Genomic DNA, 15488 nt, shown 5'->3' on the forward strand with positions numbered 1-15488 from the left:
ATATTTATTATACGTTTCGCAGCATCACCTCGAGGTGTCGCCAAATCACCAACAGCTGTACAACGTGCGTACGCCAGCCACGAAGTTAGCGTTAGGCACCGCACATTTCCATGGTCATTTCACGCTTGATATATCTATACTTTGCCGTGAAAAAGAACGTACGCCACATTTTTGTGCGTACGCTCCTATTGTACACGAGGCCCCAGGACTGTACGTAAATCGACCCACACTACAAGGTTGTAGGTGGCGGTAATTGGCCTTCAACGGTAGATGCCACCCGCCAATAAAAAGAAGAAGAAGAAGAAGAAAACGCAGAAGAAGAAGGACGTAGGAAGAAGAAGAAGAAGAAGAAGAAAAGAAGAAGAAGAAGGAAGTAGGAAGAAGAAGAAGAAGAAGAAATTATTATTTTTTTTAAAAAACAAAAAAACAACAACAACAAGAAAAACAAGACTCGTTGAAGCCCCAAATGTTCGGAGGTACCTATGCACTGTAAGATTGCATGACAAGAAAGTTCCGGATGCGCAGAATCTGTTCAAAATGGCTTACCAGACATTTCAACAGGAGTACTTACAGATTCCGTTTGTAACGAGGGCATATACGACTGCATGTGTCCTTACAACTGCAGCTGTGGTAAGATGACGAGTTGTACTCACTGTGTTGTCAGAGGAGCCGTTACCTTCTCTGAGTTCGCCACGACAGCTTTTCAATTTAATATCGTCATTCACATAGTAGACTACTGGAACGTGTGCATGCGAAACGTATGTGCACGCGTCTCATAATGGGTGACATGAATTCGAATGTAATTGAACGTCGTGTTTTTCCATTGCCACAGATTTCAATGTGTGTTTTCTTCCTATACTGAGTGAGCGGTAATAGATATACATTTGGGGCAAAAAATGACACATTGTCCAAGTGGGATTTAGTACAAAGTGTAATACCTAGTACTATGTAATACTTTGTAAAATGTTCTGTAAGTACTTTGGCTGTGAACGAGGCCAAACACTTAAAAAAAAAAAAAATTATATGGAACTTTTATTTGTCATTTTTTCACACACATACCTCTTATAACAGATAGCATTTTATTTGGTGTGTAAGTACAGCCAACTCAAATTTATATTTGTAATTATCCGTTCACAACAGCTGCAACTTTAACAAAGCGATGTACACAAATCAACAAACAATACAAGAATTTAGCAATATACTACAATCACAAATAACCAAAGAAAATCTCCAATTAAAATACACAACAGCTCCCTTCATACTGGCAGTTTCCATACAGGAAGTGCTGAGTTTATTCCCTCTTGTTGCACATGTTGTTTGAAGCTTTTAGTAGATTAAAGAGTAGCAAAATTGATGTCTCCATTGACCTGTACGAAGGCCCTGGGATCATAGATGTCACAATCACAGCCTGCATGACGTCACGCACGTTTGCTACAAGCCGAGTTTGAAAGTAAACAAGCGACTAGTTTTCGAACAGGCGATCGTTCATCCGTTGGTGAGTGACACACTTGCACATGACAGTGATATTTCACTTACAGCATGCTTTTGAAAAAGTGTACAAGTTTGGTTGGTAATCATGAAGATGAGTCAAAAGATTTGACCTGTCGAGTAAATGAATTAATGTGTCTCACAGCTGAAGTACAAGTCTGAAGTTCATGTTTGTGTTTTTCCCCTCCAGCAACTGGAGATCATCACACCTTTTCAACTATACTTCAATCCAGATTTGATTTTAAGAAATTACCAGGTCAGTCATCAACACGAATGTCATTGTCACAGTTATTCCTGGTTTATTTCAGGGAAACGTATACCGATAAACCAGCTGCAAAGGTTAGTTACTGTCTTTCTGCAAACAGTGAAAGTTGGCATATTTTTACTTAACTGAAGGTGTACGGTTACTTCCATTGTATTTTAAAAAGTTAAGATATACAGTGGGTACGGAAAGTTTTCAGACCCCCTTAAATTTTTCACTCTTTGTTATATTGCAGCCATTTGTTAAAATCATTTAAGTTCATTTTTTTCCTCATTAATGTACACACAGCACCCCATATTGACAGATAAAAAAAGGAATTGTTGAAATTTTTGCTGATTTATTATAAAAGAAAAACTGAAATATCACACAGCCATAAGTATTCAGACCCTTTGCTGTGACACTCATATTTAAATCGGGTGCTGTCCATTTCTTCTGATCATCCTTGAGATGGTTCTACACCTTCATTGGAGTCCAGCTGTGTTTGATTATACTGATTGGACTTGATTAGCAAAGCCACACCCCTGTCTATATAAAACCTTAAAGCTCACAGTGCATGTCAGACCAAATGAGAATCATGAGATCAAAGGAACTGCCTGAAGAGCTCAGAGACAGAATTGTGGCAAGGCACAGATCTGTCCAAGGTTACAAAAAGATTTCCACTGCACTAAGGTTCCTAAGAGCACAGTGGGCTCCATGATCCAAATGGAAGACGTTTGGGACGATGAGACCCCTTCCTAGAGCTGGTTGTCTGGCCAAACTGAGCAATTGGGGGAGAAGAGCCTTGATGAGAGAGGTAATGAAGAACTCAAAAATCACTGTGGCTGAGCTCCAGAGATGCAGTTGGGAGATGGGCGAAAGTTCTAGAAAGTCAACCATCAGTGCAGCCCTCCACCAGTTGGGGCTTTATGCCAGAGTAGCTCGACGGAAGCCTCTTCTCAGTGCAAGACACACGAAAGCCCGCATGGAGTTTGCTAAAAAACACCTGAAGGACTCCAAGATGGTGATAAATAAGATTCTCTGGTCTGATGAGACCAAAATAAAAATTGTTGGTCTTAATTCTAAGTGGTATGTGTGGAGAAAACCAGGCACTGCTCATCACCTGTCCAATACAGTCCTAACAGTGAAGCATGGTGGTTGCAGTATCATGCTGTGGGAGTGTTTTTCAGCTGCAGGGACAGGGCGACTGGTTGCAATCGAAGGAAAGATGAATGCGGCCAAGTACAGGGATATCCTATACGAAATCCTTCTCCAGAGTGCTCAGGACCTCAGACTGGGCTGAAGGTTCACCTTCCAACAAGACAATGACACTAAGCACACAGCTAAACTAACAAAGGAGTGGCTTCAGAACAACTCTGTGACTGTTCTTGAATGGCCCATCCAGAGCCCTGACTTAAACCCAATTGAGCATCTCTGGAGACACCTGAAAATGGCTGCCCACCGACGTTCACCATCCAACCTGACAGAACTGGAAAGGATCTGCAAGGAGCAATGGCAGAGGATCCCCAAATCCAGGTGTGAAAAACTTGTTGCATCATTCCCAAAAAGACTCCTGGCTGTATTTGCTCAAAGGGGGGCTTCTACTAAATACTGAGCAAAGGGTCTGAATACTTATGGCTGTGTGATATTTCAGTTTGTCTTTTTGAATTAATCTGCAAAAACAGTGAAAAATTTAAGGGGGTCTGAATACTTTACGTACCCACTCTATATTGATATAATGTAATATTTGTCAACAAGTCTTTGCAAATAACTAGGAGTGGTGTTTCAATTGTGTATTTAAATCCATAAAAAAGGTGCAATGTTTGTAATTAAGCTTCTAGTCCCGACCTGGGCAAAGTACAGCCCGCAGGCCACATCCCGTCCGTCCAAAGTCCTCGACCAGCTCTCGTCAAGTCTTGATGAAGTCAAAATCACAAGTAAAATATGCCGCACTTTTATTTTGAAAGCGGTGCTTTTATTTTCATGTGTATGTGCTCATGAAAGTGAGCAAGAGCAGCAATTTGTCTTCAGTTTGCAAGCAGAAGTGTCAAAAGTAGTGTTATTCAGTATTTACAGTGCCCTGAAAATGTAGTGCCGCCCTTCTCAAATTCTTTTATTTTTGCATAGTTTCCCCACTTTAAGCATTAAAGTGGGGAAACCGATCACATGATAGAGGAATTTGTCTATTTAAATGACCTGTTCATTTACTGTATATGCTTGTTTACTTAATTGCTCCAAAAATTATATTTACAATATATAATGTATCTTTGTTCCTCTATTTATGCCAGTGAGGCATAGTGACAGAACAAATGAATGGTCTTCTATTAGATGGCGGGAAGTACATACAGTAATTAATGTATCCACCTTCTGTGGCATTTTTGTTTGTTGGTGTGCCGTGAGATTTTTCAATTGTAAAATATGTGCCTTGGCTCCATAAAGGTTGGAAATCACTGCTCTAGTCAGGTCGTGCATTCTAATCAGTCAGGTCAAACCAACATTACAACATGACAGAAATAAGGGGTGCTAACTTACTCGAATAAAATTTTTATTTTTAATTAAATTACTTCACCCACACAGAAACTTTAGAGCATGAGTCGACAGAACAGCGGCATGTTTACGTACAACCGTTTGTGGCGAAAAATAAACTAGCTTTTGGATTCAAATATACCGTGCACGATGGCGAGGCGAAGTAAATGTCTTTTGCGGAGCCGCACAATGACGTCATTGATCGGATCGGGGAATTATGATATTAAAGCCGATCAGCATACAATGCTAATTATCGGCCGATACTGATAAAGCCGATAAAATCGGTGTAAAGTCTAATTTTCATTGATCACACCCAACCCTGATTACCGAGAGACCTGTTCAATCAAGAAATCACTTAAACAGAATCTATCCCAACAAAATCAAGTCAGACAAAAGATCTAAAAAAGCTGCAACAAAATGACACGATCCAAAGAAATGCTAGAACATTCGAGAAATAAAGTAATTTACATCTGTCACTCTGGAAAGGGTTACAAAACCTATTTATCAAGCTTTAGGATGCCAGCGAACCATAGGGAAAGCCGTTATCCTCACATGGGGAAAACATGGAACAGTTACACTCCCTTGCCTCAGTTTAAGGTCAGTGTTCATGAAAAAAACAATAAGGAAGAGACTGGGCAAAAATGGTATCCATGGTGAGCAAAAAGTATCCACTGGTGAGCAAAAAGAACATAAAGGCTTGTCTTTTGCAAAAATAAAAAAATAAAAAACATCTGAAAGATTCTCAAGACTTTTGGGAGAATATTATATGGACTGATGAGATAAAAGTTGAGCTTTTTGGAAGGTGTGTGTCTCGTTACATCTGGAGTAAATGTAGCACGGCATTTCAGAAAAAGAGCATCATGCTAACAGTCAAACATGGTGGCGGTAGTGTGATGGTCTTTGGCTGGCTTGCTCCTTCAGGACCTGGACAACTTGCTGTCATTTATGGAACCATGAATTCAAAAACAAAATGAAAGTTTTGGAGTGGCCTATTCAAAGTCCAGACTTGAATCCGATTGAAATGCAGTGGCATGACCTTAAAAAGACCGTCCGTTCATGCTCGAAAACCTCAATTTTTGCTGAATTCAAACAGTTCTGCAAGGAAGAGTGGGACGAAATATCTCCAGAGATGTGAAAGACTCATTGCCAGTTATATCAAATGCTTTATTTCACTTGTTGCTTCTGAGGATGGCCCAAACCAGTTATTAGGTTTAAGGGGCCATTGCTTTTTCACAAGGGCCTGGGGCCTCATGTACAAAGACTGGATTTCCTCCTAAAACATGGCGTACGCTCAAATCCAGAAAACGTCTGGCGCACAAAAAATATTCAGATGTATGAAACTCTGCGTACTCATGAATCCAAGCACATTTCCTTCGTACATCCCAATCAACATAGAATTCAGCGCACTGTCCCTGTCCATGCCCACATTTGAATATGCAAATCATATTTGAATGAACCCGGCACCTAAGATGCCGATCTCTGCATGATCAGAAAAAAGGAAAATGAGCAAGGTAATGAAGAAAAAATATTTTTCTGAAAGTGAAGTTGCTCAATGAAGTGGAGGCACGCAAGAAAATCCTCTTTGGCACGCTGTCCTACGGCGTTAACAACGCGCGAAAGAGGAGCAAATGGCAGCGCTCGTGCGCCTGTCAATGCTGTGGACACAGAATAGCGCACACACGCTGAGCTAAAAAAGAAGGTGTCAGACATGAAGGTGGATGTGAAGTGGAGGACAGCTGCCCAACGCCAAAGGTTGGCCAAAAAAAGGCGGAAGAACCGGCGCGGAGGGCCTCACCCCGTTGGAGGAGAGAATCGCTGCGATCGTGGGCGACGCTGCTCTCTCAGGTGTGATGGGACGACACGTGGCTGACTATGATCACCCCACAAGGGTAATACCATGTATTTTTAGAACTCCTAACAAATGTGTTCATACAGTAACCTACACTCAGCCCTGTGAGATAAAGCCTCCCCCACCTCGGCATCTCAGACCATCTCACTGTTATGCTAATGCGAGTTTACAGACCACTCGTTAAAGTCTCCCAATCAGTTACGAAACGGGTACAAGTGTGGCCAGAAAGGTCCATCGAGGCACCACAGACTGGACCATGTTCAAACAGGCTGCCACCTACAACTCCATCACAGACCTTCAGGAGTACACACAGACTGTTACTGCCTACATCAGCAAGTGCATGGATGATGTCACCATCACTAAGTCCATCACCGTCCTTGCTAATCAGAAGTCATGGCTGACAGGGGAGGTCTACAAACAACTGAAGGTCCGCAACGTGGATTTTCGAGCTGGGGATGAGAAGGGCCTGAGAACAGCCCGGGGCAATTTGTCCCGTGGCATCAGGGAGGCCAAGTGTGAGTACTCCAGGAAGATCGCTCACCGCTTCAGTGACAGCAGTGACACTAGGAGTCTGTGGCATGGTATTCAGACCATTAAAGACTATAAATCCTCACCACAGACCTGCGACAGCTCCACCTCCCTGCTAAATGAGCTAAATGACTTTTTTGCTCGCTTTGAGTCACCCCTCCACACAAGAAGAAAGAGTCCTATTGGGCCTTTTTGGCTTGTGGGACTCCTGAGGCAGCTGATGGGTACTGGCTGGCCACGCGGAATGTAGCTTTGGTGGTTGCTGAGGCAAAAACTCTGACATGGGAGGAGTTTGGTGAGATTATGGAGAACGGCTTCGAGGAAATTCTGGTCCACCATCCGGTGTCTCGGGGGGAAGCAGTCCAGCATCAACACTGTGTATAGTGGGGATGGGGCGCTGGTGACCTCGTCTCGGGATGTTGTGAGTTGGTGGGGAGAGCATTTCGAAGACCACCTTAATTCCACTGACACGCCTTCCTACGAGGAAGCAGAGTCTGGGGTCTCTGAGGTGGGCTCTCCTATCTCTGGGGTTGAGGTCACCAATAATTTCACTGTGTACTTTTTACTCTTAGTAATTTGATTGGAGGTTTATTAATTATCGTATTAAGTATAATTATTTTAAGTTATATTATATGTTATGTTATGTATATATTTAATTTTATATATTTATTAGACTTTACCCTGATCTAATCGGTGTGATCGGTATCGGCCGATAATTAGCATTTTATGCTGATGGGCTTTCATGTCAAAATTCGCCGATCCGATCAATGACGTCATCGATCAGCTCCGCACAAGACATTTAACCCCGCGTCACCGTTGCTAGTTTATTTTTAGCCTTGTCACGTGTCTTGTGGCGTAGTACTGTAACTATCTGACGACCAATAAAGTTTTTTTCAATCTTGTCGGTTAAAAATACGTCATCGGTGTGGGACTATTTTGCGGTATCTCAGACAAAAAGGAGGCCAGAACAAAAAAGCAAAGAAATGAAGCAAATTTAATTTAAATTTTAAATTTGTACATCAACATGTACTTCAGCGGTGTAAATAAGTTTTTCTGCGTAAAGACTTTTTTTTGTTTGTTTGTTTGGCTTTTTTTGCCTTATTATACTCTGTAGAGTCTTCTAGATTGTTTAATTTATGTTAAAATTAAAAAACAAATTCTCTGCGGGGGGTTGGGGATCCCCCCAGACCCCTCCTTATATATATATATATATTTTTTTTTTTTTGGATGTCTGTGATCAGCTTGATCGGTAATTAGCATTGGCATAATTAGCATTTTATGCTGATCGGCTTGAATGTAATAATTCTCCTATCGATCAATGACGTCATTGATCGGCTTTGCAAAAGACATTAACTCCGCGTCGGCATCGTGTACGGTATATTTGAATCCAAAAGCTAGTTTATTTTAGCCTTGTCATGTCTTCTGACCGTACTGTAAATATCTGACCGCCAATAAAGTTATTTTGAAAAAAATGTCGCGGTGTGGGACTAGACTAGACACATAACACCTTGATCAGACTACAAGACTAATTTGGTATTTCCTGAACTGGTTGCCAGCCAATCGCAGGGCACATACAAACAAACAACCATTCGCACTCACATTCACACCTACGGGCAATTCAGAGCTGTCAATTAACATACCATGCATGTTTTTGGGATGTGAAAACCCACGCAGGCACGGAAAGAACATGCAAACTCCAAAGAGGCGGGGCCGGGGATTGAGTCCCCAGAACTGTGAGGCAGACGCTCTAACCGGGCGTCCACCGTGCCGTCTCATTTATACATATAGACTCTTATTTTGAAACTCGTGCTTTTATTTTGACACGAGCACCGTAAATCCAGATGTGCTGTGACATGACATTCACGAAGCTGAGAGAGAGAAAGATTGGCACGGCTGGGCATGCCTCCAATCCATATGCAGCAAGAGATTGACACATTGTGTGAAGCAATGCCTAGATATTTATCATATCATGTATTGTTTGTTATGTAATTTCATGTGCAAATGTGTGCATGTGCAGTTAAAAACGAGTTTGTGCAGTTCTTTGGGACATGGTTTTATTAAAGCCCGGATAAAAATGGTTGGGATATGTCAGGCAAACAAATCATGTAAGTTGACTCGCTGTGGTGACGACCACCTGACAGGAAAAAGAAATGTAGGCTACAGGGTAATTTGATGCATGCTAATAGTTGGAGAGAGGTTGCTACTTGTTTGTGCTGACTAATGCTAACATCATATCCAGTAGATTCATTGTTTGTGTTTTTATGGCAAGCTACTGGGTGACTATTAAACAATCAGCGAATTTAAGTTTCTATTGTGCACTTACTGTGGTTATGTATGTCCTTAAGAGAAACAGCTAATACGTGAACTTTGTCTTCATTTTTTTAGTTTCACTCTGTCAATCTGCCTGTGTACATTTACAAGGCATTGGGGATTCTCGCACTTTCATTCTTAAAAATTCCCACTTTCGTTTGTAAGGTGTGATGAGTCAGTTGAGCCTTTCAAAATTTCCAGATGGATGTGAAAATGTATGTAAATTTAAAATGATTTATAAACAAGTTAAAAGGTACACATACCGTTTATAGAGCTACTGTGATCTGTAAATTGCATGTGTAAATGAAAACACTGATTCATAATGTTGAAATTGCACACATTTTTGTTATGAAATTTGAGATTGCTCATGAGTTGAAACAAAATTTGCAAGATAATAATCAATAAATGTATTTTCCGAAATGTAACTGTAATTACGTGGACCCAAAAAAAATTTGTTATTTATTGTATATACAGTAAGGCCACGAATATACTGGTCCGGCCGCAAAACATTGAAATAAGTGATTGGGTGATACAGGACACTTGTCACACACAGTGGGGCAAAATAAGTATTTAATCAGCCAGTTCTCCCACTTAAAAAGATGAGAGAGGCCTGTAATTTTCATCATAGCTATACCTCACCTATGAGAAAAATCCAGAAAATCACATTGTCTGATTTTTAAAGAATTTATTAGCAAATTATGGTGGAAAGTAAGTATTTGGTCACCTACAAACAAGCAAGATTTCTGGCTCTCACAGTTACATCCAGTGCTTGTTTTCTCTTTCATTATGATCTCCGTTAGTGTTTGATTGTGGCGTTCTAACGGCACAATGACTCCAAGAACTGTCGGCAGCTGTTGATTTGCATGTTCAAATTCTCAGCCATGTCTCTCACTTCTTCATTATTGAGCTCCCAAACCATTGTCACTGAACAGTTTTGGAGGTGGGCTGTTCACACTTATCCAGTCATGAATAACATGTTTGACTATCTCAGAAGACTTCATGCTTGTCAGAACACTGCACTAAAATGAGTGAACCGGTCAATAATGTGTTAGTACCACACTCCTGGCTCAAGGAAATGCAGATCTACAGCAACTGTTTCATTATACGTCGATGCTAATGATAAGCCAACAGTAGGCTTGGGTATAACCCCACTGTATTTCTGACACACTTCACATCGACTATGAACCTTTTGTAGCAGGTTGGCACATTCAGCATCCTAGTTGCTGGAACTGTTTTAACAGTCTTTGCAGCTTGTCAGCAGAGGCATGTCCAAACTGTTTATGATGTTTCTCTAAAACCTTTATCTTCTGGTCTGTATTAATTTGATCTGGAATGCTCAGTACTTATTCCTTGGTAGCTAGTATCTGATCCGTATCAGCATGACATTTTTCCTCACTGTCCACAATGCTCACACAATAATGTCCAGCACTAGTGAAGTCTATTTTGACTGGTTGGTTGAACATAACTGCCCTGTCACGCTCCATATGCAGTATGGTTCCTGCTTTTTAGTGAGGTCTTACTAAAAAGTAGGGCAATGTGAACAGGTACAACTTCAGTCTCTGTTACACTTTGTGTGCCAAATTTTAGCAGGTATCTTCACACTTTTCAGTGAGTAGATCACCAGCCCATCCTCAAACCTAAAGGGCCTGCGACTTTGTGTTTCAGTCTCTCTCGTAGTTTTTTTTTCCCCATTGCTGCTCCGTAGCATACGTTTCCTGGCTGATACCATCTGTCATAGCACACGTGTTTCAGCCAAATATTCTCCTTAGCGTTGACTTCATATTAGCAAAAGTTAAATCCCTGCATGCTGTTAAAGCCAGCTGTCTGTCGGTCTCATCCAAACACGCAGTGTCCAGTAGTTTAAAAGCTAAAACTGCATCGGGTAACTCCATGTTGTATTTGATCATCTGAGAATAACACTGTTCAAACGCAATAATATAGTCCGCCATGGACACATTCACATCTTTCATAATCTGGTCGAAGTTACAGTGAGCCTCGTATATCCTATCATTTTCTTCGTTTAGGAACAAACCAGCAAGTGTAGCAAATAAAGTGTTCATTCCTCTGTCTTTATTTAAGTCGTCCACCGGAATTTCCATCACCGTTTCTTGCACTCTACATGACTACTCCACAGGAACCGCAAGGGCTTGCTTTTTTTTATCTCCAAGTCTCTTGTGCAAATTCCAACCTTTGTTTTTCAGCTTTCGTAAGGGTTTTCCTTCTTCAGAAGGTGACGGAACTCTCACGGACAATGTTAGCTTTAATAACTCTGCGTTAAGTTTAACTTCAAGCAGGCTTTTAGTTGGCCCCTGGCTTGTTCACGAACACTATAAGTGACTTCCCCGCCACACAGAACCCAACATAAGCATTCAAAGAGAGTAGCACTGCCCCCTCGCGGTGTGGCATGTAATGATTATTAGTTCAGGCAAACAATAGAAACTGCTCTAGAGTAAATTAATTTATCATCAGTAGTGGCACCTATTGTTTTTCGACACCCACACTTCTCATGCTGCCCAACTCCACTCTTTTTTGTTAACTTGCATTACGCAGGCCTTGTCAAATGTCATTTTTTTGTATATGCCATGGGCCGCTGATAAATTTGCAATGTGTTGTCTGTGGTGTTTAATCTCTCTCTCTCTTCTTTTTATAGGTATGGCGACTAATAACAAACTTCCTATTTTTTGGTCCAGTTGGCTTCAATTTTCTGTTCAATATGATATTTTTGTATCCTTCCCAGTTTTCAACATCACTGCAATGTCTAACCCATAATACAATTGATTCCAAATTCAAACCTTTGGTTCTTCCTTTACTATGTGCTCATCTTTGAGTATTATTATGATTTAGTGAATGATTGACCCCTTTGGTGTCAAATCAGGAAATTTAATGGTGCTTTCCTTTCACACATTCACAATCTGCGTATCCTGTTTGTGGTTATGGGATCCTATCCCAGGTGGCAGACTACACCCTGGAGTGATGGTCAGTTAATCAAAGGGCGATTCAGATTTAGGCGTTGAGTGGGAATTGTTCCCTTACAGCTGTGTAAAGGTCATCGTAGTGACTACCAACAACTAAGGATGCGTTTGTGAATGTGTAAAGAACACCTAAAGGGAAGAGAACTATGCTAAGAAGCGGACATTTTGGACTAGCTTGCCTGACATTGATTCTGTGGCCTGCAGTGTAGCGTTTACCATACCTATTTTAAAAAGTGAAATAGTAAATTAAAAAACATGAAGGTATAAAGACAAATTTCTTATTAAAAATATACAAGAAGAGCCATCTTGTCCCTCTTCACATTTGTAGAATCGTAGACAAATGATATTCAACGCTAAAAGAATATCACGGATAAAAAGTGGTATAATTGCGAAACAGTTTAATACGTCGCAAAAATAATATAGGGTGTAAAGTGTAAATAAAGAAGAAAGTGAACGGAGGAGTTGTAAATATTATGCCGATTCAACAGGTGCACACAATCATTATTTTTTGCCAATGAATGTCACGGCCAAAACACTGAAAACAGTCTGAAACATTTGAGAATTATGCAAAATAGACACGAAATACTCAAAAAAACGAGTAAAAAGTACAAATAAAGAAGAAAGTTAGCAGGGCTATTGACAGGCTGACGACTCACAGGCGCCTCCTGTCCAGATGTACTGCAGCTCCGCTGTATGACATCTAACAATAATCACACCAATAATCACCACAGCCACATATTTTTCTAAGCATAACTTGAAATCTTTAAGAAATTGTATCCACTTCCTCAACAATTTGTTTTCAGATACAGATACTGTCGTATGCTAGAGGAGGGCTCTTTCAGGGGTCGGACAGGTGACTTTGTCTTCATGTTCCTCTTTGGTGGATTTCTGATGACTGTATCCTTTTACATTGAAGTTTGGGCAGGGAACCTTTTTCCAGGGGGAAATTCAGTTTATTTTACAAATGACCGTGTGTATTTTTGTTATATTTGTTGGTTAAAAATTCATTCATTCATTTTCCGTACCGCTTAATCCTCATTAGGGTCGCGGGCGTGCTGGAGCCTATCCCAGCTATCTTCTAGCGAAAGGCTGGGTACACCCTGAACTGGTCGCCAGCGAATTGCAGGGCGCATACAGTGGTTACGGAAAGTATTCAGACACCCTTACATTTTTCACTCTTTGTTATATTGGAGCCATTTGCTAAAATAGTTTAAGTTCATTTTATTCCTCGTTAATGTACACACAGCACCCCATATTGACAGAAAAAAAACCCGCAATTGTTGAAATTTTTGCAGATTTATTAAAAATGAAATATTACACAGCCATAAGTATTCAGACCCTTTGCTGTGACACTCATATTTAACTCGGGTGCTGTCCATTTCTTCTGATCATCCTTGAGATGGTTTTACACCTTCATTGGAGTCCAGCTGTGTTCAATTATACTGATTGGACTTGGATTAGGAAAGCCACACCCCTGTCTGGGGGGCAAAACAAGTATTTAGTCAGCCACCAATTGTGCAAGTTCCCCCACGTAAAAAGATGAGAGAGGCATGTAATTTTCATCAGAAGTATTCCTCACCTATGAGAGACAAAATGAGGGGAACAAATCCAGAAAATCATATTGTCACATTTTTAAAGAATTTATTAGCAAATTATCTTGGAAAATAAGTATTTGGTCAATAACAAAAGTTCATCTCAATACTTTGTTATATACCCTTTGTTGGCAATGACAGAGGTCAAAAGTTTTCTGTAAGTCTTCACAAGGTTTTCGCACACTGTTGCTGGTATTTTGCCCCATTCCTCCATGCAGATCTCCTCTCGAGCAATGATGTTTTGGGTCTGTCGCTGGGCAAGACAGACGTTCAACTCCCTCCAAAGATTTTCTCTGGAGTTGAGATCTGGAGAATGGTTAGACCACTCCAGAACCTTGAAATGCTTCTTACGAAGCCACTCCTTTGTTGCCTGGGCGGTGTGTTTGGGATCATTGTCATGTCGAAAGACCCAGCTACGTTTCATCTTCAAAGCCCTTGCTGATGGAAGGTATTCACTCAAAATCTCACGATACCTGACCCCCATTCATTCTTTCCTTTACACGGCTCAGTCGTCCTGGTCCCTTTGCAGAAAAACAGCCCCAAAGCATGATGTTTCCACCACCATGCTTCACAGTAGGTATAGTGTTATTTTTATGCAACTCAGCATTCTTTCTCCTCCAAACACGACAAGTTGAGTTTTTACCAAAAAAGTTCGGATTTGGTTTCATCTGACCATATGACATTCTCCCAATACTCTTCTGGACCATCCAAATGCTCTCGAGCAAACTTAAGACGGGCAAGGACATGTACTGGCTTGAGCAGGGGGACACGTCTGGCACTGCAGGACTTGAGTCCCTGGTGGAGTAGTGTGTTACTGATGGTAGCCTTTGTTATTTTGCACTGCAGGTCATTCACTAGGTCTCACCCCGTGTGGTTCTGGGATTTTTGCTCACCGTTCTTGTGATCCGTTTGACCCCACGGGGTGAGATCTTGCATAGAGCCTCAGATCGAGGGAGATTATCAGTGGTCTTGTATGTCTTCCATTTTCTAATAATTGCTCCCACAGTTGATTTCTTCACACCAAGCTGCTTACCTATTGCAGATTCGGTCTTCCCAGCCTGGTGCAGGTCTACAATTTTTTTTTTCTGGTGTCCTTTGACAGCTCTTTGGTCTTCGCCATAGTGGAGTTTGGAGTGTGACTGTTTGAGGTTGTGGACAGGTGTCTTTTACACTGATAACGAGTTCATACAGGTGCACTTAATACAGGTAATGAGTGGAGAACAGAGGAGCTTCTTAAAGAAGTTACAGGTCTGTGAGAAATCTTGATTGTTGTTAAGTGAGAAAATATTAATTTTCCACCATAATTTGCTCATAAATTCTTTCAAAATTAGATAATGTGATTTTCTGGATTTTTTCCCCCCTCATTTTGTCTCGCATAGGTGAGGTTTACCAATGATGAAAATTACAGGCCTCTCTCATCTTTTTAAGTGTAAGAACTTGCACGATTGGTGGCTGACTAAATACTTTTTTGCCCTACTATATATATAAGACCTTACAGCTCACAGTGCATGTCAGAGCAAATGGGAATCATGAGGTCAGAGGAACTGCTTGAAGAGCTCAGAGACAGAATTGTGGCAAGGCACAGTTCTGGCCAAGGTTACAAAAGATTCTGCTGCACTAAGGTTCCTAAGAGCACAGTGGCCTCCATAATCCTTAATTGGAAGATGTTTGGGACGACCAGAACCGTTCTTAGAGCTGGCCGTCAGGCCAAACTGAGCAATCGGAGGAGAAGAGCCTTGGTGAGAGAGGTAAAGACGAACCAAAGATCACTGTGGCTGAGCTCCAGAGATGCAGCTGGGAGACAGGAGACAGTTATAGAAAGTAAACCAACACTGCAGCCCTCCACCAATCGGGGCTTTATGGCAGAGTTGCCATATGGAAGTCTGTCCTCAGTGCAAGACACATGAAAGCCCGCATGGAGTTTGCTTTAAAAAAAAAAAAAAAAAAAAAAAAAAAAAAAAAAACACCTGAAGGATTCCCAAGAT

At 41.1% G+C, this 15488-nt stretch overlaps 1 protein-coding gene across 2 annotated transcripts in view; it reads left to right on the forward strand.

Annotated features, from left to right (window-relative positions):
- The first annotated feature begins 255 nt into the window (after positions 1-255).
- Positions 256-15488, forward strand: part of derl2 (derlin 2) — a 28699-nt gene continuing 13466 nt past the window's right edge. Inside the window, exons 1-5 of one of the 2 annotated variants that reach the window (XM_061698200.1) lie at positions 256-476; positions 1378-1495; positions 1679-1744; positions 11590-11663; positions 12715-12808. In XM_061698200.1, the coding sequence (XP_061554184.1) occupies positions 271-476; positions 1378-1495; positions 1679-1744; positions 11590-11663; positions 12715-12808 (558 nt within the window). In that variant the 5' untranslated portion in view covers positions 256-270. Of the gene's footprint in view, positions 631-1377; positions 1496-1678; positions 1745-11589; positions 11664-12714; positions 12809-15488 lie in introns of both variants that reach the window. The other variant, XM_061698199.1, reaches the window with a different exon arrangement.

Source organism: Phycodurus eques, chromosome 15 (assembly GCF_024500275.1).
Source record: "Phycodurus eques isolate BA_2022a chromosome 15, UOR_Pequ_1.1, whole genome shotgun sequence".
Taxonomy (NCBI): Eukaryota; Metazoa; Chordata; class Actinopteri; order Syngnathiformes; family Syngnathidae; genus Phycodurus; species Phycodurus eques.